This window comes from Girardinichthys multiradiatus, chromosome 7, assembly GCF_021462225.1.
Source record: "Girardinichthys multiradiatus isolate DD_20200921_A chromosome 7, DD_fGirMul_XY1, whole genome shotgun sequence".
Taxonomy (NCBI): Eukaryota; Metazoa; Chordata; class Actinopteri; order Cyprinodontiformes; family Goodeidae; genus Girardinichthys; species Girardinichthys multiradiatus.
The window spans coordinates 48610902-48638300 of NC_061800.1; the positions used below are offsets into that span (position 1 = coordinate 48610902).

Genomic DNA, 27399 nt, shown 5'->3' on the forward strand with positions numbered 1-27399 from the left:
TGGTTTCATCTCCAAGTTCTAACAGAGTTTAATCAAAAGACAAACGAGTCACAAATGAACAAAACTTCACTTCAAAAGAGTTTCCTTGAAAGGGAGGCAGGTGTTTTATCACTAACATCTCAAAATTGAAGATCCATCAGAAGCAAACATCTCGTTTTGCCCTCAAATCGCTGTGGTTACAGATTAATTCCTGCTTGGTTCAGATTAAACCCTTAAACTAAATAAATATGACCCGATTAATAAAAATATGGCAGGAGGCTGGTTCCTCTGGGATGGTCCATCCATCTACTGACAATCTGTCAAACCTCTGACTGAAATGGTGAAGGTCACATGATGCTCAGCCTCCTCCTCATGAGTCCTGCGTCATGACCAGTTTCTATCACAGGAGACAAGAACACACAGAGAGACCAGGACAGTTACTGAGGAATAATCAGCACCAGTTAGCTTGTTGGATCAGATCAGCATGCTGACCTGCTGATGACATCACTTCCAGGTCAAGAAAGCTAACAGGTAAGGAATGGCATGGTGATCAGACAGGAAGGAGGAAAACAGCAGGTTTCAGAGGCACTTTCCCCAAAAATAAAGAAATAGATGTTAGGTGTTGAGTGAAACCGGTTGGAAGTGAAAGATCTGAAGGTGATTAAAGTTATAGAAACGCACATTTAGTCCAAAGATTTCTCTGCATTTGTCTGAATAAGGAAGCAGAAACACAGGAAGCAAATTAAACTTAAAAACGGTAAAACCATTGAATTATAATGAGTTTTTAGATTCTTCTTCAGTGTTGCTATGAGCACTCATGTGGACGACGTTTGATGAAATTTAAATATTACAGGATTGTCCTACTTTTCTTACAGAATAAGAAAAAGTATAATAAAAACCAATGAATATACATTCATTTGTGAAACATTAAAACAGATCACCTAACTTAGTTATGTATTGTAATAAATAATTAATTGCAGATTTGTTTAATAATAATTCTAGTTTTCTACAGGATAAAAGACCCAAAAAGCTAATAAATAATAGATAAAAATGTATGTATAAAACGTGAAAATCATAAATCACGACGTAGATCATTTTTTTATTAATTTTCTGTTTGTATTTGAAATGATTTGAATAGTCTTTGAGGTTTTTAAACATTTGTTTAGATTTGTTGTGTCCAAATATAATTAATTGATTTCCAGTTGTTTTTTGGACCCACTGGCGCCTAAAGTTCTGTTAACTGCTGTTTGTTCTGATGAAATCCCAACCTGACCTACGACCCTTCTGCTACTACCTCACACCTCACCACTGTCTCGCTGTGTCTCTTTATCTTTTCTATCACTTCTATTATTCTTCGGTCTAGTAGATGTCTGAGCTTCTGTTTCTTTTACATCTAGATGTGGTTCTGTAGGTCGTGTGGCGATCATTGACCCTTCAGAACTTTCAGCGCTCTGTAAACCCACAGCTCTGAAGAATCTCTGATCACTCTCTCTGCCCCCCTCCTTCATTGTGTTTTAGATGAGCAAACAGTTGTTATTTCTGGACTCTCACAGAACTGTCGCTATCTGATGGGCCGCTGAAGTCTTCTTGTACAGATGAGCCTGTAGATGACCCAGACTCAGAGGGTCTGTGTGTACCATGGGGGTATCCTGGCTCACTCACGGTGGCCTTACATCTTTATTAATGAGAGAAAAGAGCTGACGGATTGAAACCATGAAAGTGAATGAAGTGGAAAAGAAAATCAAATCCCAGGAGAACCCTGATTGGTCTTTAATTATCAGATCTCTGAGAAGAAGCATTGAAGGCCCCGACATGATGAAGAGCTCATTTCTAACTCCACTCCCTGACCCTGAGGGGAACATTGTTGTCCTCCAATTAAACTTTAATCAGCTCTTTCTGGCTGACAGTTAGATGAGAACATTGATGACTTTCTAATGCCATCTAAAACAAATAGAAGACACCAGAAGCATTACCAAGCCTGACGTCTGGAGAAGCCTGGAAGTCAAACCTTGTGTGGTGTCCCACAGGGCTCAATTTTAGGGCCCCTTCACTTCTCTCTTTATTTGCTTGGCTCCATACAAAGAAAACATGGTATGTCCTTCCACCGTACACAGACGACACTCACCCTCTCCAAGAAAGAAAAATGTATTTTGTGCTACATCACTGAACCAGTGTGTTGAGGATATTAAGGCCCGGATGGCTCTCAACTTCCTCAGACTCAAGCAAAATAAAACTGAAGTCATGGTTTTTGGTAGCACAGCTGAAACCTTCTCTGTAGAGATACACTCACTGGCCACTTTATTAGGTACACCTGTCCAACTGCTCGTTAACGCAGATTTCTAATCAGCCAATCACATGGCAGCAACTCATTGCATTTAGACATGTAGACATGGTCCAGACGATCTGCTGCAGTTCACACCGAGCATCAGAATGGGGAAGAAAGGTGGTTTAAGTGACTTTGAACGTAGCATGGTTGTTGGTGCCAGACAGGCTGGTCTGAGTATTTCAGAAACTGCTGATCTACTGGGATTTTAACCCACTACCATCTCTAGGGTTTACAGAGAATGGTCCGAAAAAGAGAAAATATCCAGTGATCCAGTTCTGTGGCGCAAATGCCTTGTTGATGCCAGAGGTCAGAGGAGAATGGCCAGACTGGTTTGAGCTGATAGAAAGGCAACAGTAACTCAAATAACCTCTCGTTACAACCAAGGCATGCAGAAGAGCATCTCTGAACACACAACACGTTGAACCTTGAGGTGGATGGGCTACAGCAGCAGAAGACCACACCGGGTACCACTCCTGTCAGCTAAGAACAGGAAACTGAGGCTACAATTCACACAGACTCACCAAAACTGGACAATAGAAGATTGGAAAAACGTTGCCTGGTCTGATGAGTCTTGATTTCTGCTGCAACATTCGGATGGTCGGGTCAGAATTTGGTATCAACATCATGAAAGCATGGATCCATCCTGCCTTGTATCAACGGTTCAGGCTGGTGGTGGTGGTGTAATGGTGTGAGGGATATTTTCTTGGCACACTTTGGGCCCCTTAGTACCAACTGAGCATAGTTTCAACGCCACAGTCTACCTGAGTATTGTTGCTGACCATGTCCATCCCTTTATGACCACAGTGTAACCATCTTCTGATGGTTACTTCCAGCAGGATAACCCACTATGTCATGAAGCACGAATCATCTCAGACTGGTTTCTTGAACATAACAATGAGTTCACTGGACTCAAATGGTCTTCATAGTCACCAGATCTCAATCCAATAGAGCAGCTTTAGGATGTGGTGGAACAGGAGATTCACATCATGGATGCAGCCGACAAATCTGCAGCATCTGTGTGATGCTATCATGTCAATATGGACCAAACTCTGAGGAATGTTTCCAGTACCTTGTTGAATCTATGCCACCAAGGATTAAGGCAGTTCTGAAGGCAAAAGGGGGTCCAACCCGGTACTAGCAAGGTGTACCTAATAAAGTGGCCGGTGAGTGTAGGACCCCTGACTGACTGCACTTAGACAACCATCACTAATCCTTGGATTGAAGTGGACAAGGAGCTTAAACTTGATCCTGAGATCAGGGCAGATCCAGCTTTTATCATCTGAGGTAGTTGGCTAAAATAAAACTAATTCATTCTCAGACGCACTTAGAGATCTTAATTCATGCCTTTGTCACCACCTGCCTTGAATGCACATTATGTAGGGGTTAGTGGTTCAGCTTCAGAGGGTACAAAACGCTGCAGTGCGTCTTTGAACTTGCACGAGTAAATATGAGCACCTCCCCTGCTGAGCTGCTCTACCCTCAGACACCCTTCTGTCAGGTCAGATGATCAGCTGTTCCTCAGTGCTCCAAGGCGAAGTGGTGCTGATTGACATTTGACATTCTGTATTCAAGCTGGCATCATCAACCATGCAGCCCTTATCTTCAACACATCTACTGACAGCTAAAACTCCCAGGAGCCATCACTGTGACCACTAATGGGCCAGTCATCATTATCCTCTCAGAAACATCAAGGCATGTCGTCCTATTAGATTTGACTATCATTTAGGATGAAAAGATGAGGTCCAAACACCAGGACCTTGCATCTGGGTCAGGTGTGAACTGTGAAAGACCAGCAACCGTAATACTCAAAAACATGACCAGGCCTCCACCTCCAGAGAGGTTCTGGAAATGATGTTTCTTTTTCAGAAAATCTGCCCTGCTTTTATCCTCCATCAGAAGGTTTCTGATTGTCCAGACTGGGATCATTCCACAACCCCAATTCAAAACAATCCCTTTAACATCAAAACACTAAGCTGTTCAGAACGTTGGAGGCCCAGAGAGGTAAAAATGTACTTCCTGGATCTGGAATCAATGTTCTCATCAAACTGCAGAAAAAACCCCATAACTTATAACATCTAAAAGCTCTGCTGACTGAAGAAATTCTGAAGGTTTGCTTCACAGATCTTATTATTTTCCCCAAATAGCAGCTGTGTCATGTTAGAAGTGAACCCTTCGTGTCGCCCGGCACCACAGAGTGGCCTCCTACCGCAGAGGGAGCCCTGCCTTTGGGCTTTGCCACAGGGTTCCTCTGAGTCAGGGAGCCCCTGTAGAGGGAGTTCCTCACAAACATGTCCACCTGGTCTGGAGACATCACCAACCACATGGTTAATGCATGTTCTGCTGCCTGTGTGGCTCCACAGCAGAGTAAAAATAATCCACTGCTCTCTGCAGAGTTCTATCTCAAAGTTCGGGACTGAAGGAATGTTTAGAACCAGATCAGACTGTGATCATACCTGCCAGGATTACATTGTTCTATCAGGATTCTGCAAATTCCTGAAAGACCTCAGGAACATTTTATTTGGGATGCAAATATCTGTAAGAGAGTCGTTCAACCCTCAAAATGTTGGATCTGTTTCACATCTAGGCCTAAAAATGGACTGAAAATAACGTCCAGACCTTTAGAACTGCTGATTGAGACCAAATTCTGAGATCACTTTCAGCTCCGGCTGCTTGGAAGCGAAAATAATGAAAGTTAGAGATGGAGTTCTAATCATCCTGCTCATTTACCACCATCAGAACAGAGGATCGAATTCTGAGAACTTTAAAGAGCAAAGTGCCTTGCAAAAGTATTCACCTCCCCTGGCTTTTTGACCTATTTTGGTACATTCTAACCTATAATTTAATCTTGTTTTATGTGACAGTTCTGCACAAAATAGTTAAAACTGGTGAAATAAAATGAGGAAAAAATTGTAAAAAACAAATAAAAACAAAACTAAGAAAATTAGCATGTGCAAATGTATTCAACCCCTTTGCTATGAAGCCCCTAAAAGGTTCTGGTGCAACCAATTACCTTCAAAAGTCCCATAATTAGTGAAATGAAGCCCATAGAGCTGGGCTTAATGAAAGCGTGGTCAGAAAAAGTTATTACTTGGTGTTAAAAATAAGAAAGCACGTTCGAGTTTGCCAAAAGGCATGTGGGCAACGCCCATCATCCCAAGAACACCATCCCCACAGTGAAAAATGGTGGTGGCAGTATCATGCTGGGGGATGTTTTTCAGCAGGAGGGACTGGGAAACTGGTCCGAGTCGCGGGAAAGATGGATGGTCCTAAATACAGGGATGTTCTGGAGCAAAACCTGGATCAGTCTTTGATTTGAGGCTGGGATGGAAGTTCACCTTCCAGCAGGACAATGACCTAAAGCATACTGCCAAAGCAACACTCCAGTGGTTTAAGGAGAAACATTTAAATCTGTTGGAATGGCCTAGTCAAAGTCCAGACCTCAATCCTCACCCTATCTCTATGGGAGTGCCCGGCCTCCCTACGGAGGAAGCTCATTTCAGCCGCTTGTATCCGGGATCTCGTTCTTTCGGTCATGACCCAAAGTTCATGTCCATAGGTGAGGGTAGGAACGTAGACCGACCAGTAAATTGAGAGCTTTGTTTTTCGGCTCAGCTCTCTCTTCACCACAACGGACCGGCACAGCGCCCCCATTACTGTGGCAGCCGCACCGATCCGTCTGTCGATCTCCCGCTCCATTCTTCCCTCACTCGTGAACAAGACCCCGAGATACTTAAACTCCTCCACCTGAAGAGGACAAGCCACCCTTTTCCGGTCGAGTACCATGGCCTCGGACTTGGAGGAGCTGATCTTCATCCCAGCCGCTTCACACTCGGCTGCGAACCGCCACAGCGCATGCTGTAGGTCTTGGCTAGAGGGGGCCAGCAGGACCACGTCATCTGCAAAAAGAAGAAACGAAATCCACTGGTCCCCAAACCAGACCCCCTCTGGCCCTTGGCTGCGCCTAGAAATCCTGTCCATAAAAGTTATGAACAGGACCGGTGACAAAGGGCAGCCCTGCCGGAGTCCAACATGCACTGGGAACAGGTCCGACTTAGTGCCAGCAATGCGGACCAAACTCCTGCTCCGCTCGTACAGGGACCGGATGGCCCCTAGTAAAGGGCCCCTGATTCCATACTCCTGGAGCACACCGCACAGGGCATCACGAGGGACACAGTCGAATGCCTTCTCCAAGTCCACAAAACACATGTTGACCGGTTGGGCAAACTCCCATGAACCCTCGAGTACCCTGTAGAGGGTATAGAGCTGGTCCAGTGTTCCACGGCTGGGACGAAAACCACACTGTTCCTCCTGAAGCCGAGGTTCGACTATCGGTCGGACTCTCCTCTCCAATACCCTGGCGTAGGCCTTACCAGGGAGGCTGAGGAGTGTGATCCCCCTGTAGTTGGAACACACCCTGCGGTCCCCCTTCTTGTAAAGGGGGACCACCACCCCAGTCTGCCAGTCCAGAGGCACTGTCCCCGACCGCCACGCAATGTTGAAGAGGCGTGTCAACCATGACAGCCCCACAACATCCAGAGACTTGAGGTACTCAGGGCGGATCTCATCCACCCCCGAAGCCTTGCCACCGTGGAGCTTTTTAACCACCTCTGTGACTTCAGCGTGGGTGATGAAAGAGTCCAACCCCGAGTCCCCAGCCTCTGTTTCCACCACGGAATGCGTGATGGTAGGATTGAGGAGATCCTCGAAGTACTCCTTCCACCGCCCGATAATGTCCTCAGTCGAGGTCAGCAGTCTCCTGCCCCCACTATAAACAGTGTTGGCGAAGCACTGCTTCCCCCTCCTGAGGCGCCGGACGGTTTGCCAGAATCGCTTCGAGGCCAACCGGTAGTCCTTCTCCAGTGCCTCCCCGAACTCTTCCCCTCCTTGAACCATCACCTTAACGTGGTGGAGGGGTTTGAGTACTCAAATGACCCTAGAGGCTATGTTGTCTGGGGCCTAAATGCCCCTGGTAGGGTCTCCCATGGCAAACAGGCTCTAGGTGATGGGTCAGACAAAGAGTGGTTCAAGAATCCCTCATGAATAACAAAATATCGAGGCACGCGACGTCGCCCGGTACGGCGGAGCCGGGGTCCCACCATGGAGCCAGGCCTGGGGTCGGGACTCGTCGGAGAGCGCCTGGTGGCCGGGTTGCTCCTCGCGGGACCCGGCCGGGCCAAGCCCGAACGAGAGACGCGAGGCCATCCCCCAGTGGGCCCACCACCTGCAGGGGGAACCGTGAGGGACCGGTGCAAAGAGGATTGGGTGGCGGACGAAGGTGGAGACCTCAGCGGCCCGATCCCCGGATGCTTAGGCTGGCTCTAGGGACTTGGAATGTCACCGCGCTGGGGGGGAAGGAGCCTGAGCTTGTGCGGGAGGTCGAGAGATATCGACTAGAAATAGTCGGGCTCGCCACTCTGGAGTGGCCCACGGGGAGAGGCGGCGGGCTGGTGTGGGTTTGCTTGTTGCCCCCCAGCTCAGCCGTCTCGTGTTGGGGTTTACCCCAGTGGATGAGAGGGTCGTATCCCTGCGCCTTCGGGTTGGGGAGAGGTCTCTGACTATCTTTTCAGCCTACGGGCCGAGTGGTAGTGCAGAGTACCCGGCCTTCTTGGCGTCCCTGTCGGGGGTGCTGGATAGTGCCCCTCCCGGGGACTCCATTATTCTGCTGGGGGACTTCAACGCCCACGTGAGGAACGACAGTGACACCTGGAGAGGCGTGATCGGGAGGAATGGCCTCCCAGATCTGAATCCGAGTGGTGTTTTGTTATTGGACTTCTGTGCTAGTCACGGATTGTCCATAATGAACACCATGTTCAAACATAAGGGTGTCCATCAGTGCACTTGGCACCAGGACACCCTAGGCAGGAGGTTGATGATCGACTTGTTGTCGTATCATCAGACCTTCGGCAGCATGTTTTGGACACTCGGGTGAAGAGAGGGGCTGAGCTGTCCACTGATCACCACCTGGTGGTGAGTTGGATCCGCTGGAGGAGGAGAAAGCCGGACAGACTTGGCAGGCCCAAGCGCATAGTGAGGGTCTGCTGGGAACGCCTGGCGGAGCCCTCGGCCAGGGATGTATTCAACTCCCACCTCCGGGAGAGCTTCGACCAGATCCCGGGGGATGTTGGAGACATAGAGTCCGAGTGGACCATGTTCTCCGCATCTATTGTCGATGCTGCTGCCCATAGCTGCGGCCGTAAGGTCTAGCGGTGCCTGTCGTGGCGGCAATCCCGGAACCCGGTGGTGGACACCGGCAGTAAGGGATGCTGTTAAGATGAAGAAGGAGTCCTATCGGCTGTGGTTGGCTTGTGGGACTCCTGAGGCGGCTGACGGGTACCGTGAGGCCAAGCGTGCTGCGGCCCGGGCTGTGGCAGAGGCAAAAACTCGGGCCTGGGAAGAGTTCGGTAAATGAAATGTTGACAACTCTCAAACATCCATTTTAACTCCCGGTTCTGAGGCAAGAAAACATGAAAAATGCCAAGGGGGGTGAATACTTTTGAAAGGTGCTGTACATGACACAAGAAATTATAAATACAGCAAATCTTTGGTATTGAAAAACAGACTGAATGTATTTGCCTGGAGAAGACCTCAGGTCGGGATCTGAACCCAGGACTTCTTACCGTGCAAAAATCCTAAATCTTAACCCACTCCCAAACCTCCAGGCTTCCTGGAGGTAAAGGACAAATCTGCAGCATTGAAGAGAGCCATGATTTCTGTTCTGGAAGGTGTTCTCCATTGCATTGATCACAGAAATAACATGAGTTACAATCTTAATCCTGAGGAATACAGTTTTCCAGATCAGAGAATCCAGGTCTGTTCTCTCCAGCAGGGAAAAATAAGAACCACGACTCAATGGGAAACATTGTTCTCCGGCTCACAAACCAGATCATCATGTTGCCCGAGTTTAACGAGGTTAAGCTGGTGAGTCATTTGGATGACTCTGGGGAGCGTGCAGCGTCAGCTCTTACTTGTGGGGAAGTTGTGGGAGAGCCTCCGAGCTTGAACCGGGATCGCTGACTGCAAACAGATACACAAAAAGACCAAATGTCAGAGAAGAAGCTTCTTCTGGCTCCTTGCTGCATACTTCCATCAAAGGCTCAGAGCAGAGAAAAGATCAGAAGCTTGGAACCAAACAAATGAACAGAACTCAGTAGTTGAATCAGTTGGTCTGAGTAGAGTTGCCTCTCTAAATACACACTGATTATTTATCCTATGAACAAACATGTGAGGTAATATTTCAGAACAGCCCTGACTTTGTGAATGAAATGAAACCTTTAATGAAAAATCATTACCTTCCTTCGTCTGTCTGCTGGCATCCCAGCAGCATTCAGAGCAGCGATTCGGTTCTCTATGTAAGACACCTAAGGAGAAAATGTTTCACTAGAAGATCCAGATTTGAATCCCTGCTGAGCTCCTCCTGCTACTTGCTTCATCCTGACCTGACTCTGGGCGCTCTGGACGTTGGCAGCAGCCTGAGCTACTTTGTCCTCCAGCTCAACCAGTAAAGCTGTGGAGCCTCTGAAGCTCGTTATCGATGGCTCCTGTAGGGGGCGCTCCTTCCTCTCAGGGCTCTCTGACAGACAGTCTGCCTGAAGAAGACATGTCATGGATTGGATACATGACGATAATAACATGAGAGAGAGATGTGAGCGTTTTAGAAAATGCTTTCTGCGCTGAAGTCAGGCAGACAGGAACTTCATTGGGTTTCATCAGCTGAAGACTGAAGTTCTCACTGAATTGTTTTTATTGAAGCGTTTGAATCAACAAATACTTTTAAAACTAAAAAGAGGCGACACAAGTTGAATACATTTTTCTTTACAGGATCAAATCTTTACATACAGGCTCCTCTGACTACAGATTCACATGAAGTTTGTTGCTTCTGTTTGAAATGCTTGGCCTGAATGGCTCAGTTAGCAGTGACTGATCAGCCCAAGAAAAGCTGCTTATTTTACCCGGATTCTTCCACTGCAGCGTCACATGACATCTACTGACAACAGACTGGTGTCGGCCCAGTAAACATGACATGTTGAGGATGAGACTGGCATTTATAAGCTGCTGCAACATAAATTATACTGCCAAAAGTCCTCACTCATTGGCCTGCACGCACTTAAAAACCAACTCTTCTGGGGCGTCTTTCTGGGAGATGTAGGGGTGTGTTTATGGGAATGTTGGCCAAGCCCAACCCCTGACAAACAGCACCACACCATAATCCTCCCTCCACCAAACTTTCCAGTTCAGAAAGTGCTGTTCTCCTGGTTGCTGCCAAACCCAGGCTGGTCCACTGGATTCCTAGATAACTCCAGAGATTTTCCAGAGAACTCACCCCACTCTGTGATTTCGCCTGTCCCGACACTTCAGGGCTGAGTTGCTGCCGTTTATTTGTTCTAATACCACTAACACTTAATATTAGGCTAAAATGGGGTTCATTTTATAACTGGACCAACTGTGTAGATGGCATCTTTTCATGGTACCACACTGGAGTTCAGAGCTTCTGAGAGCGACCCATTCTTTCACCAGTGTTAGTAGAAGTGATCCACATGCCGGGATTCTGGATAAACATTTGTGACCATGGAAGTGACAGGAACATCTGGATCCCATGATTTAGAGGGATGACCCAATAAATTTGGCATTATTATGTCAGTCATTTTCTACCGCTTATTCCATAGTGGGGCGTGGGGAGCTGGTGCCTATCTCCAGCAGTCTATGGGCGAGATGCGGGGTTCACCCTGGACAAGTCGCCAGTCCATCGCAGGGCAACACACAAACACAAAGCACACTCATTCATACACCTAAGGGCAATTTAGAGTTACCAAACAGGCGGAGTACCTGGTGAGAACCCACGCATGCACGGGGAGAACATGCAAACTCCATGCAGAAAGACCCCTGCCCGGGAATCGAACCCAGGACCTTCTTGCTGCAAGGCAACAGTGCTACCAACTGCGCCACCATGCAGCATTATTATGTATATTATTATTGTGTCTTGGTAAATTTAATGTTTCACCAGTTAGACATTTGAGAATTAAAATATCTTCAGTCTTAAAAAGACTTTTTGGCACTTAGTTTATATTTGGACCAAGCTGCAAGGAAGGGTTCTGAACCATTGTTTCCCATCATTTGTCCTACAACTGGTTTTACTGGGATGGTGGAACCAGAACATTTCACTGTTTACATTTTCTTGTTACATTTCAGATGAACCATTTCTTCTCAGTTCTTTATGAAAAAACTGGGAAAGTAAACACGACTGGTGTGAGATTTGCTTTATGACTGGATTCCAATGGGGATGGTGAGGAATTTCATGAGCCATGATGGTTTTAGAGGCTGCAGAATGAAGGATGCTAGATATTTTCTATGTTTCCTTCCTTCTGCTCGCAACCAAACTTACTGTAGATTTGGATCCTTCTGTCTGCAGATTTTACCGCTGCCAAATGCCTGCATACCTTCAGAGAGTCACACTGCAGAGACAGCTCCTCTTCCAGTCTGGAACTGGTGATGCTCGTTCTGGATGTGGGCCTGGTGGGGATCCTGGAAGGCCTGGGGTCCCACTGAGGACTCCGCCAGGCTGGGATTTCTTGGGAAGAATGAGGCCTGTCAGACTCATCTTCATCAGAAGTTAAGCTTTGATCGCTGATGTTGTCCGTCAACTCGTGCAGCTTTTGTCTGAGCTGCTGTTCTTCGAGGTCCACTTCCTCCCGCTGAGGAGGACGAAGAGGAGAGGAGCTCTGTGGGGTCGAAGTTCTGTTGTCCTGTAGAACAAGAGCAGAGATAACATTTCAGGAAAAATTCTGGGTTTTCAGACATTTAACTTTAAACTAATGAAATACATGCATTTAAAACATCAGTTTATTCCTTGGTTTAACTCATTTTTATATAAAAATGTAAAACAATGTAAATCATAAGATTTATGCTGCAAAATAAAAAAACCCAGAGCAACAATCCATAAAATGTATTTCAGTGACCTCAGTGTGAGGAGCCTTTATCAGCTTTTTAGGTTTCACATCATGGTTTTAGAACTGTGTTGTGTTTATACAACAACACATTTAAAATAAAATTAAAAATTCCAACCAAATAATTAAAGTAAAACTGAAAAATAAATAAAATGAAACGAAATGCATAAATAGGGCTGCATGGTGGCGTAGTCGGTAGCACTGTTGCCCTGTGAGGGAAGGTGACCTGTCCAGGGTGACCCCGCCTCTCGCCCCGGACTGCTGGAGATCGGCACCAGCTGCCCCCGTGACCCACTATGGAAGAAGCGGTATAGAAGATGAATGAATGAATGAATAAATAAAATAAAACAATTACAACAAAATAAATAAAGTTAAATTAAAATTAATTTATTAAATAAAATAAAACTAAATTATAAAAAAAATAAAACAAATTAATTAAAAATACATTTAAATAAATTAAGTTAAAAACATAAAAGCACAATGAAATAAAAAATACAATAAAAAAACCACGTAACCACAAATAAAATCTTTACCTAGACATCATATCTCACATGTCAGATTTTTTATTAAATCAAATTCATACTGATAAAAAAAATACAGAACAAAACAAACAGTAAATCGAGATTTAAATACGATACAATGCAATTTTCTATAATACAGAACCATATAATACAGTATGAGATATGAGACAATATGACATTCAATTCAGTCAGTCATTTTCTACCACTTATTCCATAGTAGGTCATGGGGAAGCTGGTGCCTATCTCCAGCAGTCTACAGGCAAGAGGCAGGTACACCCTGGACAGGTCGCCAGTCCATCGCAGGGCAACACACAAACAACCACACACACACTCATTCATACACCTAAGGGCAATTTAGAGTGACCAATTAACCTAACAGGCATGTCTTTGGACTGTGGGAGGAAGCTGGAGTACCCGGTGAGAACCCCACGACTGCAGAATCATCTGAGTATTTCTGCAGATGACAGGAGTCTGTCTTGTACTGGAAGTCTGAGGTGTACAGAGTGAAAAGGAATGGTGAGAGTACCGTCCCCTGTGGTGCTCCTGTGCTGCTGACTACCTGGTTAGACTCACAACCCTTCAGTCTCTCAAACTGTGGTCTGTTTGTCAGGTAGTCTTTGATCCAGGAGATTGTTGAGGCCTCCACCTGAGTCTTCTGGAGTTTCTGACAAAGCAAATCAGGTTGGATTGTATTAAATGTTCTGGAGAAATCAAAGAACATGATCCTCACAGTGCTGCTGGCTTTGTCCAGATGACAGTGGGTTTGTTGAAGCAGGTGTATGATGGCATCTTCAACTCCAACTCCACAGCGATAAGCAAACTGAAGAGGGTCCTGATGGTTTACTGTTTGCTTACTCAGGAATTCTACTCTATTGATCTTCTCTCATTCATGTTCTCTCCATGTGACCGAGATCTGATCAATTCTATTATAATAATTTTCAATATGTTATGATGTAACGGAAGCATCTACTGTAGTAGTTGCACAGGAACTGGTGGTTTCACCCATCTTACCCACAGATGTTCACAAGTCATTTTTTCCAAGTCCAAGTCAAACCTCAAGTCTCTAACGACTGAAATAAAATTTTCTCATGAAATCCCCAACATCTGGGTCACCTCTAACCCTGCTTCAATGTAGGTTAGGAATACAAACCTGGACTGTTTTTTCGTACCGGTACCTAGTTTTTTGGTCCCTGAGCAGGTCCGACTGGGTCAGAGTAGGGACTACATGTGACGTGAACAGACTGCTGTTCACTGATTGGCTGTGGGACCAGGAGAAATGAGAAGGTTTTCCAAGAGGCAGTGCAGGGAGAAGACTACAATAATATTTAGGACCACAATGACCGGAGCGGGTCAAACCCAAATACAATTTTACTATTTACTAATCAGCTGAAGGCTGAAAGAAAAGAAAAAGGACACATCAGCTTTCTGAATGACATGCAAGTAGGGGGCGCTGTAGTTAATAACATCCTAACCAGCTGATCACAAATAAAATCAACTGTTCAGATGCACAAACATTTCCTCACAAAACAAACCACCATGAAACAGCGGGTTTGGTTCTGACATTTATTGATGGTCCTTCAGAGAACCAGCGTCTGGAGGAGGAGGGAGCAGGCAGAGAGCAGCTGCCCGTAATCAGACTGCCTTCATTGGGTCAAACGGGAGGAAGTCTCTGCTGAATCTATGGAGCACAAAGATCCAACATCCAACCTAAAACTAACTTCACTGCGGTCAGAAGTTCACGGTTCTGGGCTTTAAGGTCCTGGTCCTCGTTATTGCCATGGCTAAGACAAGAAGTTCCTCTTAACTTCCAAAATATTCTTCAGGCAAACTTTGAAGCTTCAACGTCCAGACAGCAGGGTCTCTCCTCTCTGCTTCTCCTGCCACCCCCTCACATCAGAACCTCTGAGCCTTAAGTTCTGGCTGGACTGTGGTCCAGATAATTATCCCAGTTGTTTCACGCAGATTACTTTGATGAGACAGTGTCACACAGTAACGTTAATAGCAGCACAGCGACCTGACGGCTGGAGGCTTAAAGACAGAACCCCAGCCATCAGCGGGTCCGTGGAAACAGAACTGGTTCTGTGCTGAGTACAGTAGAGCCGGGCAGCCCAAAAAGAGCCAGTGGAAAAGGGCCTGTGTTATAAAACAGGAACCGCCTTCATTATTTACACAGAACCTGGGTGCCTGAAAGAAGTTACTGATGCCTTTTTATTAAAACATGCATATAATGTATAGTCAGACATACTGACTTGTGTTTTATGCATCCATAGACTGATTATTAATCACAGTGAAGCTTTGGAACTTATAAGTCACCAAACAGTCCAGATGCAACATCTGGTGCAGATGTTTTTCTACCAAAGGGATGGGACATGTGCTAAAAGCAGACTGCTTTAGGGTGGGCTCCACCATAAAAGAGAATAAAGGATGACGAGTCTTCAAATCATTTCTCATTAGTTCTCAGAGCAGGAACTAATTACCAGAGGAGCTAAAACTCTGTGATCGTTTGTGGTTCTCTGGTTAAATGGTTTGGCTGAGACAGACATGATTTTAGAGCATGTCTCATAATTAAAAACAGGCATTTAACAGAAAAACATGAACCATCTTCTGCATCAACGTGAAGGAGCATGGAGATACACAAAGTCACACTAGAGATTCTGGGCCTGAACAGTGAAGGTACCGCTAATAATTCCTTCTTTAAAGACCAGGGGGCACTGTAGTCACTTATACATGTCAACAATGAGAAAAAATTACATTTAACTAGGATTTTGGTGAACATAATACCTGATATTTATCAACCAAAGAGGAAAAGAATCATCTGCTCACAGAGAGGTCCAACATTTATAACTCTGAATGTATTTTTAAAGCCAGTCACTGTTACCATGAAAACCAGGACTCACAGATTTGGTAAATAGTTGATTAATTATGAATTTACCTTGTTGTTTGTTGGCTTCACCTTCTGCTCCAAGCAATTTAGGAGGGTCTCAATGGTTGACATTCGTCTGTTTAGGTCACTTATCTAAGAAAAGTCAGAAAAACATAGAAAGAATTAAGAAAATGACAAAAAGCTGAAAAACAATTACTGTTATGCAAGACGAGGGCTTCACCACTCTTTATATACAGTTAAAACATGTTTACAGTAAAGACCTCTTTGCACAGAATCAAGACCTAAGCAATACTTACCAGAACTGGACAATAGCAGACATGGAAACCCCCTTAAAAAACCTTCAGTTTGACATCAATCACTATGCGTAACAAAACTGGCCCCTGATGAAGCTCTGTCGACCACCAGCACCTTCTCATGATGATCCAACCACACTCAGAGTCATGAGCAGCAAACGCTGAGCTGCTTGTCTTCCCAACCAACCGCCATCCAAACTCAATCCCCATCTCTGCTCCATCAAAGGTAGCTAGAAACGTGGGTGTCATGATGGATGACCTGCTGACCTTTAAAGTGTATGTTGCCTCCATGGATCTATCATGTCGCTTCATATTGTTAAACATAAGAAAACTCAGACCCAACATGCCACCCAGCTCTTGGTGCAGTCTATGGTGAAACCTCTGCAGATGGTCCAGAATGTGGTGGCATCATCATTTGCAACAAGCAAAGCTGAGACCATGAGGCTCCCAAACCAGACGCCCTACTCTCTGTGATGATTCCAAGAGATCCTGTCCATGAACACCTCAAACGGGAGATAGACATGATGGAGTCCAACTAAAACTGTAAATTAGTTGAAATTTGTGTCATTTGGTCATTGAAAGACTGGATATCCCACAAAAGCATCACCAGCACCCCGGATTCATGCAGCCATTCAGAAGAATGTTTCCATCGTGGACATTTTAGTCTGTGTCTGTTTTTTGTGGACCTGGAGAACTCAGTAGGTAAAGACCTGGTCCAGAGTTCATTCCAGTTTACACATGTTAGGTAAATACATTTCACCAGACTGGTTGAATCTACCAAGCGTATGGAACCTGTAATGAGCTTCAGCTTCTTGTTTAGGATCACGGTCATTTGTTGGTTTTTCTTGTGGTTTTCATCAGGATTCGCCTTTGATTTCTCACTCAAACATATAATCACTGTTTAATTTTGTTCCCCTGAACTGCTGCAGACTCCGTCTTTGCTGACTCCTCCTAATTCCTTGTTCAACAAACAGGACTGAAACGCTAGCATCACTGCTTTCGTTTGCGGGCTTGAACGGCTTCCAGATCAACATTTCTCCAGCGGCAGCGTGCGAAGGGTCGTCTGAGGAAACGTTGCTGCCTCACAGGCACATGTCTGAGTTGGATTTTTTCCTCAGCATTCTGTTTGGGTCGGTCTCCAGTGTGCTGGCCGGCTGGGGGTCAAATTAACGATGTCAAAATATATCAGCAGAGGGAGAGTGACCTTTAGCTGTCAAGGTCTTGATAATTACAGAGCCTTTAACAGATGTAAAGAACATGTTTTGGGTTACATTGTTATACCATTGTGTGTATTTCTGGGTACGTTTGAATGAACTGAGACACGGACAGGATGTTTTCACTCCGACAGCAGGATTAAAAGGAGGCCTGCAGAACACAGTCTGGTGTTTATCTGTTTCTCATGAGCCGAGCAGCAGAACGTACCCTGAGTCCAGCAGCGGATCGAGTTGCCTGCTAACCCATGAATAGACGCTGATGTAATGCTTGAGGCCTCCCTGTGATGTTGCAGCTGTCTTCTCTTCATGTCACACTGATGATCCTGCATACTTGTGTCTTCCAGGTCTGGTATGTGTTGTTTACAAAGGTCTGCAACATGATCTGGTAACTCAAGGAAATCTGTCGAGCAGCTTAGGTCTTCATAGCCTTTTGTCACATGAGGGGTCTCTTCTTGTTGCACAGCTTTAGATGTTCTGTACACCAACCAAGCTTCCAGCTCAGAGTAAAACCTAGAAGCTGAACTCAAACTGAATTTCTAATCATTTATACATTTGTGTGATAATGTCCACAGTTACAGATGTTGGATTGGGTCAATGTTGAAACTTTGGGGAGAACATTCCAGAAGCTTAATGTTTTCCTACCATTTTGGATCTGGGTTTGGGAACCTGTTGGAACACCCAACCAGGTCTGGGTTTAACCATCCAGCTGCTGATTTTCATGCATCAGCACCACTGGCAGGGAAACAGCCACACAGCATGATGCTGCCACCACTGTGTTTCACAGTGAGGATTGTTGAGTTCAGGTTTTCCTCCACACATTTGCTGCGTCTCCTTCATGGTTTGAAACAAACGTAAGCAGAACTTCTTCTGGCTTTCTTCTTAAATGACACACAGCTGGACTCTGGTTCCTGATTATGAAGGTAGTTTGCTTTATTTAGGGGTATTGGAGTAAATAGGACTGAATTAAAATGCATGTCACAGTTATTACAACTTTTTTTGTAAAAAATAAATAAATATAACCAAACATTTTCCTTTATTGTCCCGATTAAACAGCACTTTGTGTTTCTGGTCACATAAAATCAGAATTAAAATACACTTTGGGTTTGTGGTTATAATGCCACCAAACATGAAAATGTTTTTAGAAATAAAAATGTGAGGACATGAGGTTGAACACATTTTTCTATAATCTGTGCAGAGAAAATATTCTAAACACTTAGAGTTATGAACACTATGTGATGCACATGTTTCATTAAAGCTGATTCATGTTAGACTCTACAGGTCCTTCTCAAAATATTAGCATATTGTGATAAAGTTCATTATTTTCCATAATGTCATGATTAAAATTTAACATTCATATATTTTAGATTCATTGCACACTAACTGAAATATTTCAGGTCTTTTATTGTCTTAATACGGATGATTTTGGCATACAGCTCATGAAAACCCAAAATTCCTATCTCACAAAATTAGCATATTTCATCCGACCAATAAAAGAAAAGTGTTTTTAATACAAAAAACGTCAACCTTCAAATAATCATGTACAGTTATGCACTCAATACTTGGTCGGGAATCCTTTGGCAGAAATGACTGCTTCAATGCGGCGTGGCATGGAGGCAATCAGCCTGTGGCACTGCTGAGGTCTTATGGAGGCCCAAGATGCTTCGATAGCGGCCTTTAGCTCATCCAGAGTGTTGGGTCTTGAGTCTCTCAACGTTCTCTTCACAATATCCCACAGATTCTCTATGGGGTTCAGGTCAGGAGAGTTGGCAGGCCAATTGAGCACAGTGATACCATGGTCAGTAAACCATTTACCAGTGGTTTTGGCACTGTGAGCAGGTGCCAGGTCGTGCTGAAAAATGAAATCTTCATCTCCATAAAGCTTTTCAGCAGATGGAAGCATGAAGTGCTCCAAAATCTCCTGATAGCTAGCTGCATTGACCCTGCCCTTGATAAAACACAGTGGACCAACACCAGCAGCTGACACGGCACCCCAGACCATCACTGACTGTGGGTACTTGACACTGGACTTCTGGCATTTTGGCATTTCCTTCTCCCCAGTCTTCCTCCAGACTCTGGCACCTTGATTTCTGAATGACATGCAGAATTTGCTTTCATCTGAAAAAAGTACTTTGGACCACTGAGCAACAGTCCAGTGCTGCTTCTCTGTAGCCCAGGTCAGGCGCTTCTGCCGCTGTTTCTGGTTCAAAAGTGGCTTGACCTGGGGAATGCGGCACCTGTAGCCCATTTCCTGCACACGCCTGTACACGGTGGCTCTGGATGTTTCTACTCCAGACTCAGTCCACTGCTTCCGCAGGTCCCCCAAGGTCTGGAATCGGCCCTTCTCCACAATCTTCCTCAGGGTCCGGTCACCTCTTCTCGTTGTGCAGCGTTTTCTGCCACACTTTTTCCTTCCCACAGACTTCCCACTGAGGTGCCTTGATACAGCACTCTGGGAACAGCCTATTTGTTCAGAAATGTCTTTCTGTGTCTTACCCTCTTGCTTGAGGGTGTCAATAGTGGCCTTCTGGACAGCAGTCAGGTCGGCAGTCTTACCCATGATTGGGGTTTTGAGTGATGAACCAGGCTGGGAGTTTTAAAGGCCTCAGGAATCTTTTGCAGGTGTTTAGAGTTAACTCGTTGATTCAGATGATTAGGTTCATAGCTCGTTTAGAGACCCTTTTAATGATATGCTAATTTTGTGAGATAGGAATTTTGGGTTTTCATGAGCTGTATGCCAAAATCATCCGTATTAAGACAATAAAAGACCTGAAATATTTCAGTTAGTGTGCAATGAATCTAAAATATATGAATGTTAAATTTTCATCATGACATTATGGAAAATAATGAACTTTATCACAATATGCTAATATTTTGAGAAGGACCTGTAGATGCTCATGTAGAACAAAACCCAAAACCCAAACCAGGCAGGACCAGAGTTACTTACAGTCCCTCCAGGATTTCTCGATTATGTGGTAGTACTTTTGACATATTTCAAGGAATTTGGCGATATTGTTTCCTCATTACATTTGTTCACTGATATAAAATGAGATAACGTGCCTGGCGTCAGTCTAGCATTATTGTTACTTTGAAATGTGAATAAAATCGCTAGCTTGACAACATGCAGTTACAAGCAATGATTTGCCAATATCAATGAAATACTTTCATGCTTGGTTTTGTTCAGCTGCTGTGATGGTTATAGTTGCTTGTGATTCAGTTACTGTCGTTACCTCTGATGTTCCCTCTCCTTGTGTTATTTGGCATGTTGATGTCAGTGTTGTCAGTGGTAGTCAATTATAGACTTCCTTCGGTGGTCAAGGACCTTACTGCAAGCTGTGCATCATTTTCCATCACTCTGAGAATAGATGGATACTGCTTTGCTCAGTCCTTTGCGCTTATGTTTGACGGTAAATGTGACTTTCTGTTACTCGCCATTTTGATCAGGGACTTTAACAGACATCAAGTCAGGGTGAGGCAGCAGTGTAGTAGAAGTAGGACATACTGCCACCTGCAGGCAGGAGTTAACAGTCACTTAAGCCCGATGATTTTGACAATTTTTGCGGAAAATTTGCAATAAACTCAAAATTATGCATTAGCGTTAAAAAATGCGGGGATTGGTTGATGTTGCATTAATTTCAGCGATTGCGGAATCACTTAAAACTGGAGGGGCGGACAGTAGAAAAAGGATTTATTAGACAACCAAATCAGTTTCATCTGCTGTTTGAAGATGAAAAGATAAATTGAAACCTGTGGAACTGTGTTTGTTGAGTTCAGGCTCTCCTGAGATGTGTGGCTGCAGGGGCCTGGATGGGGATGGTAGACTGGGTACTGCTGGCAGTGGTCGTCTTCAGCTTCTGAGTCATAGAGGCCGGGCAGGTAGCTGCTGCACCCCTTGGGACCTCCCATGCTCCCACTGCCACCTGAAGAGTAGCTGAGCCCGGACATGGAGCGAGACGGGATGGTCTGGTGCTCCACATACCCGATATCATCTAAAAAACAAAAGGATGACATGAAAAGCCAATTTCCAAGTTTCTGCCAGGACCTTTAAACTTGACCCTGCTAACTGAGGCCTGTGGAGTCTGAGATGGAGCTGTTGGATTTTTTTTTGGGTTCATTTCTCTGAGCTTCACACTCTGACCTTGGGCTAAATCTGCTGGGATGTCCACTGTTGGGAAGAGTCTGCAGGGTTCAGATACTTTGGTAATGACATTATAACCCTTCCCAGGTTGATGATAAGCAGCAGATACTGCTCTAAGGTCATTGCTTATGCCTTTCCATCCTGGCATTGTGCTAACACACACCTGTATTTTCCCAATCAGCTACGTTATATAAAAGGGAAATCTGAGGGTTCAATCCGTTAGTTTTGCCAGTAACATTTCTGATGTTCCATCTAAGAAGCTTTGCATAACTTCTGTCTCTTTCAGTCAAACTTGGACCTTACCTTGTTGTGGAGGCATCTCCAGGTCCAGACCTTTGTGCTGCTCTTGTACAATCTGGTGAAAAACGGCCGCCATGTCAGCCTCGGCGAGCATCGACTCCCTTAAACCTCCATCTGAGTCCATGATGTCATTAACACCTAAGGCCTGGGGGGTGGGGTGCGGTGCAGTGATGGAGAGCAGTGAGGACCGATAATTAGTACTACTCTGGAGAAAATGACTGTCAGGTTTAACAGGAAAACACGGAGCGAAGACACTGATAAGATGTTTGTGGAGAAGGAGGTTTATGATATTCAGAAGTAAAACCTCCAGAGATGAAACATGAACATGAAAACTCTTTCCAGGTTCTTTAAGTTCAGAAAATGTTGACGTGTTGCCGTCTGAATGTTGACAGAGCGTTCAGTTCAAGGCTGAGCTGCCTGTCCACATGCTGCCACATTAGGCAGGAAATGAATCTTTACTACGTTGTTACAGTAAATCAGACTCCAGAGAAAACAATGAAGAGTCCATGTGAAATGGATCGCCATCATTACACTTAAGATCTGAGGCAACAGCATGACCAAGGCTACCTTAAAACTATCATCTAAATATAAATTCAGTTTTTATTACATAACCTCACTGAAAGATTAAAATATTTCCACCTAAATTTGAGAAAAACCTTTGACCTGATCAAACATTTCACATTAAAACATGTTTCATGTCTTTTATTCAGATCACCTGGAGTATAATTATTGCATTAAATGTAAACCAATCTGAAAATAATGAGGATGGATTTATACAAGTTAGAGCTTTGGAGGAAAATTGAGGAGAGGTCAGAGGTAAAATAAAGTTGGTCTTCTGGGAAGCTTGATGGTTGTGATCTACCTGATCCTCCTGAGGTCTGGAGTTACTGGAGCAATCACAGCCGGGTATGAAATCAACCGGATCAACAGTTAATCTTCGCTTGGCCTTTTTCATCTTCAGAAAACACAGGGAGAGAAACATCATCACCATCAGAAAGGAGGCAGAATGGACAAAATCCTCACCAGCATGAAAACACAAGAGGAAAAACATCTGATCTAAAGCACTTATTCAAACGTACTGTAATATTTATCTGCGTCTATCAGTGTTTTAACTACAGCAGTATTAATGTCATAATTAGAAGATTTAAAAGAGGCTCTGAAAGACAATAGAGCAAGCTAAAACCGGTCTGATTTAGCCTTTTCCTGACCCTTGACCTGTATAAGTCCTGGATGGAGGGAAAAGTTGTCCATTTAGAAGACCCATCTGTGTCCAGCTTTAACTTTCTGCCTGATATTTTCACATAATGTTCTTTCCTCATGATAACATGTATTCAGTGAAGTGCACCAGTCCCTCCTGCAGCAGAACACCACCCACAGCATGATGCTGCCACCCCCGTACATCAGTTAGGATGGTGTTCTCAGGCTTCCAGCTTCCCTGTTTTTCCTCTAAACGTAACGATGGACATTATGTCCAAACACTGCAGGTTTAGTCTCATCAGACCACAGGACATGTCTCCAGTAATGAAGGTCTCTGTCCCTGAGTAATGGCTTCTTCCTCTCTGAGTGGCCTTTCAGCCCATGTTGGTCCAGGACTGGTTTCACTGTGGATAATGACTCTCCTACCAGCTTCAGCAGCATCTTCACAAGGTCTTCAGATATTGTTCTGATGTTGATTCACACCAGAACCCATTCATCTCTGGGTCACAGAACCCATCTCCTTCCTGAACCGTATGATGGCTGGACATCTCCATGCTGTTTATGCTTGGATATAATTGGACAGATGAATGTGGAACCTTCAGATACCTGGAAATTGGACCCAGGAGGAACCAGGCTGTTGGAGGTCTGTAGTCCTCCTGATATCTCGGCTGATTTCTGCAGATTGATTCCATGATGTCACACAAGGAAGCAGAAAGTTTGAGGTGTTGCCTTAAAATACTTCCCCATCTGTTCCTCTATTTAACTCACTGTTTATAAATTAACCAATCAAAAGCTCACAAAACCATGACATCATCATCTGGGCTTTCCTGAATAGTTTAAAGGTTTAGTAATCTTAGTGTATGTAAACCTCTGGCTTTATTAAAGGAAAATAAAACAATCTCGTATTACTCTGACTTTAGCAAATAATTAATTGATATAAAACAGCACAAATTGAACCTGATTTAATGTCAGATTGTGAGGAACAAACCGTGATGTTTATAGATGTTTAATATGTAAATATAAGAAAATGAGAAATTGTAAAACCCACTTAATGAACCTTAGAACATTACGAATAATTTACTACAAACATATAAAAGTCCAATAAAACTGTGGCTTTTCTGACTGTTAGAAATGTCTCCCAAGAGGAACCAGTGAGATGCTGGTTTACTCTGAGTGGACCCAAACTCTCTTCAATGACACAACAAAGCCTGCAGCCTGCTGCCTCTTCATGTCACATCCATCTTAAGTCCAATCATCTGAGACATGAAGAAATCCTGAACCAGTAAACAACCAGCAGAACCCGGGTTTCTGTCATTTCTCAACACAGCAGCAGCAGCAGAGACTGAAACTTAACAGACCTCAGCTTCAACATTAAACAGAACCTGTGGTATTAACATCAGTAGACTTGGTTTAATGAGGACTTGCAGTGGAATGGCTGGTTTGGTTTACAGTCTCAGCACCTTTAGGTGTGCTCAGACTCTTCTCTGAGTCATTATATAGAGCAGCATGGCCAATCCAGGTGTGGTCCATCATCCCGACCCAGACAACTTAGACAACCTGTGCAGGAAACACCTCAGTTGTCATCAAGATCGATGTCAGAGCACAGCAACCTTCTGCCAATGCTTTTAGCTTTCAAAATGTGGACTTGAACGGAACCATCTGTTGCTCTTTGCTTCATCTTAATCTACATTGTCTTCATTTATAAACAGGAAACTGTTTCTCTGTAAAAACAAAATGCAGGTTTAAGTATGAAGATATCAAATCATGTTTCTAAAGAGAACCACCAGAACTACTGGTGTCTGGATGGGAGAACTGATGCCCCAGTTCTTGTTCTGGGAAATACTGGAGCTAAGCCAGAGTCCAGAACCATATCTGACAGAAAGTCTGCGAGATGTCGTCACTTTCAGAACTTTAGCAAAGAACAGGCCAATAAAGAAGACTGAAAGCTAAAATGAATCAAAATGCTCTTCAGTGAAAGTATTACTGCATCATCTCCTCTTTGCTCTCTGGTTGAAACATTAGCAAAGACATGCAGTGGAGAAGACGCTGTCAACATGGACTACTCCTGCAGCAGAATCCGACTGATGTTCTGATCTATTCTCTAAAACCAAAATTACCAGAAGTCTTAAATCCTGGAGCTGTTGCTAACTGCTAGCAGCTCCAGGTCTGTGTTCAGAGTTGTGTTCTAATGGTGTCATTGTGCTGTCATGGATGTAACCTGGTCCACATGCAGACCAGCGATGGGTACATCAGTATGGACATGTCTACAGCGGACACCAGAGGCCATCAGTGGCTGCATCATGCGTGGAGTGACAGTCCAATCAGCCAGTTGCCAAAGCATCTGGGTGAGGAAAGGTCTCTAGACACAGACTTCTTCTTCTTCTACTTCTACTTCTACTTCTAGGTTCGCATCAGACTGGTTTGGTCCTACTGGGGTGTGGATACATAAAGATGGACCCATGCGGGAATTAACACAGAAACCTCTTATTATCTCATGACAAACTGTAAAGAAATCATTCTCAACCCTTTCCCTTTGCCCCACTATCTGCCCTACCTGCTGCATGCACCCACATACCCACAGCATATGTATGTGGCCTAAGAATGAATCCCATATATGTATCAGAGACGTGTTGTCCAGAGATTAGATGGTTTTATTGTGACAAGCAGCTGAATGCTAAGATGTACAGAAGGTACTGAATGGGTGAGGAACCTAGAAGCTGTCAGCTTCACCATTAACTATCCAAACATCTTCGGTTCATCCACCTGGATATTTTTCTCTTCTTCATCACTTCTCAGGCTTTCTCTGTCATCACTGAGACAGTGATAAGCAGCTTATTTGTTTTGGTCCTCTTCATGTTGTAAGTTCATAAACATGCAGACATGGACCCTGCAGACCTTTCCTCCAGACTTGTTGTGTTGCTCCACTGTGACATTTTTCTAGCTCTCTGCTCCAGTTTGCTCTGAACATTTAGGTCATGGTGCTGCTTCTGTGTGTTAAGGGTGAACATATCTACAGGCAGTTCTACGGTTTAATGAAATATGAAACAGTTTTAGGGCTTTTAGTTGCATAACAAACTTGTAAAAGCCATCTGTGTGTAAAACTGCATTTAATGTAATTAAGGATTCACCATTTTGCTGACCATCAATTAGCCTGTTATTATTTTGCACATATTGAGTTTCCCTGGCAACCATTCCTGGCAACCATTCCCTGCCAGTTAAGACAATCACACCACTTCTGATGCTACCTGGTTCTCCTTCTCCAGCTCCATGCACATAGAACCATTTTTATGTCTACGTGGACCAGCAAAGTCCAAACCCTCCAGGTACTTTCTGGTTGAAAATCAGTTTTATTTTGTCACTGAGCGCATATTTAATTTTATTTAATTTAGACTTAATTGATCTAACAATGGAGAAATGATCCTCTGCATTGAACCCATCCCTTAGGGGCAGTGGGCTGCCGTTGCTGCTACTTGGGAGCAGTCAGGGGCGAAAGGTCTTGCTCAGGGACCCAGAGAGGCAGGCTGTGGGATTCGAACCAGGGTAATCGGGGTCTCTCCAGGATGCAAATGCCCTGCTGTCTAATCCACTAGGCCACTTTACTAGCAAAGCATGGACAATTATACAGATGATTTTTCTGAGATGTCGATGGCCTGGGCTGCATGGTGGTGCAGTCAGTAGCAGCAAAAAGGTCCTGGGTTTGAATCCTGGCCTGGGGTCTTCTAGCGTGGACTTGGCATGTTCTCCCTGTGCAACTGTAGGTTCTCTCCAGGTTTTCCAGCTTCTTCCCACAGTCCAAAAACATGACTGTTAGGTCTGTTAGTTTCTTTAAACAGCTCTTAGGTGTGAGTGTGTGCATGCATGGTTGTGTGTCTGTGTGTTTCCATGTCCTGGACTGGTCGCCCGCCTTTCACCCAATGACTGCTGGGTGGCACCAGCCCCCTAAAACCCTGCAAGTGGGTGTGGACGCTGGATGGATGGATGCTAATGGCCTCATATTCATCAGATGTATTAAGATACCTTAATTAGTCACAGTTGTAAGTGACTAGTTGTTTATGCTTATTTTAATTATTTCTGTGATTAAGGAAAAATGCTAAAAATAAAATGTCCTACCCCTTGGAGGTGTTGTGAGTCTGCTGCATCCAGGCTGTGCTCCTCATATCCATCTGCTGACAAACAGAGAAATCATTGATTTATGAAGACATAACTGAAACATAACAACACAAACATCAACATAGTTCCTGCAAAACAAATGCAGGTCAGCGTTAAGGAGCAAAGTTATCTGATGTAATTAATGAAAATGTTAGCAACACCCTGTGTTGCTTTCAGAAATGAGCTCTGAGAGGTTTCCATTAAAATCAGCTCCAGCTGACATAAAGCGGCTCGTTAACACTGTTTAAAACACAATAGATTAGATTCATACAAACCAATAACTACATTTAATTTATACTCATTTTACACAGAACTCTCAAACATAAACACTGTAAAACAGTTCTAATTACAAACAGCCTGTAATTATACCATAGGTTCCATAAAGCTTCAGTTTCTTTCTGAGCTGCTGTCTGGTGCTACTCCAACTCCTGAGAAGTTAATGCAAAATGGAGCCAGATGG

The 27399-nt window shown here is 44.3% G+C and overlaps 1 protein-coding gene across 3 annotated transcripts in view; it reads right to left on the reverse strand.

Moving 5' to 3' along the window:
- Positions 1–27399, reverse strand: part of mlphb (melanophilin b) — a 45154-nt gene continuing 17755 nt past the window's right edge. Inside the window, exons 6-16 of one of the 3 annotated variants that reach the window (XM_047369977.1) lie at positions 26901–26953; positions 22456–22548; positions 21597–21738; positions 20903–21144; positions 15700–15783; positions 11740–12045; positions 9742–9891; positions 9595–9663; positions 9271–9319; positions 4512–4606; positions 1–376 (exon numbers count right to left, since the gene is read on the reverse strand). In XM_047369977.1, the coding sequence (XP_047225933.1) occupies positions 350–376; positions 4512–4606; positions 9271–9319; positions 9595–9663; positions 9742–9891; positions 11740–12045; positions 15700–15783; positions 20903–21144; positions 21597–21738; positions 22456–22548; positions 26901–26953 (1310 nt within the window). In that variant the 3' untranslated portion in view covers positions 1–349. Of the gene's footprint in view, positions 377–4511; positions 4607–9270; positions 9320–9594; positions 9664–9741; positions 9892–11739; positions 12046–15699; positions 15784–20902; positions 21145–21596; positions 21739–22455; positions 22549–26900; positions 26957–27399 lie in introns of all 3 variants that reach the window. The other 2 variants (XM_047369976.1, XM_047369978.1) reach the window with 2 other exon arrangements.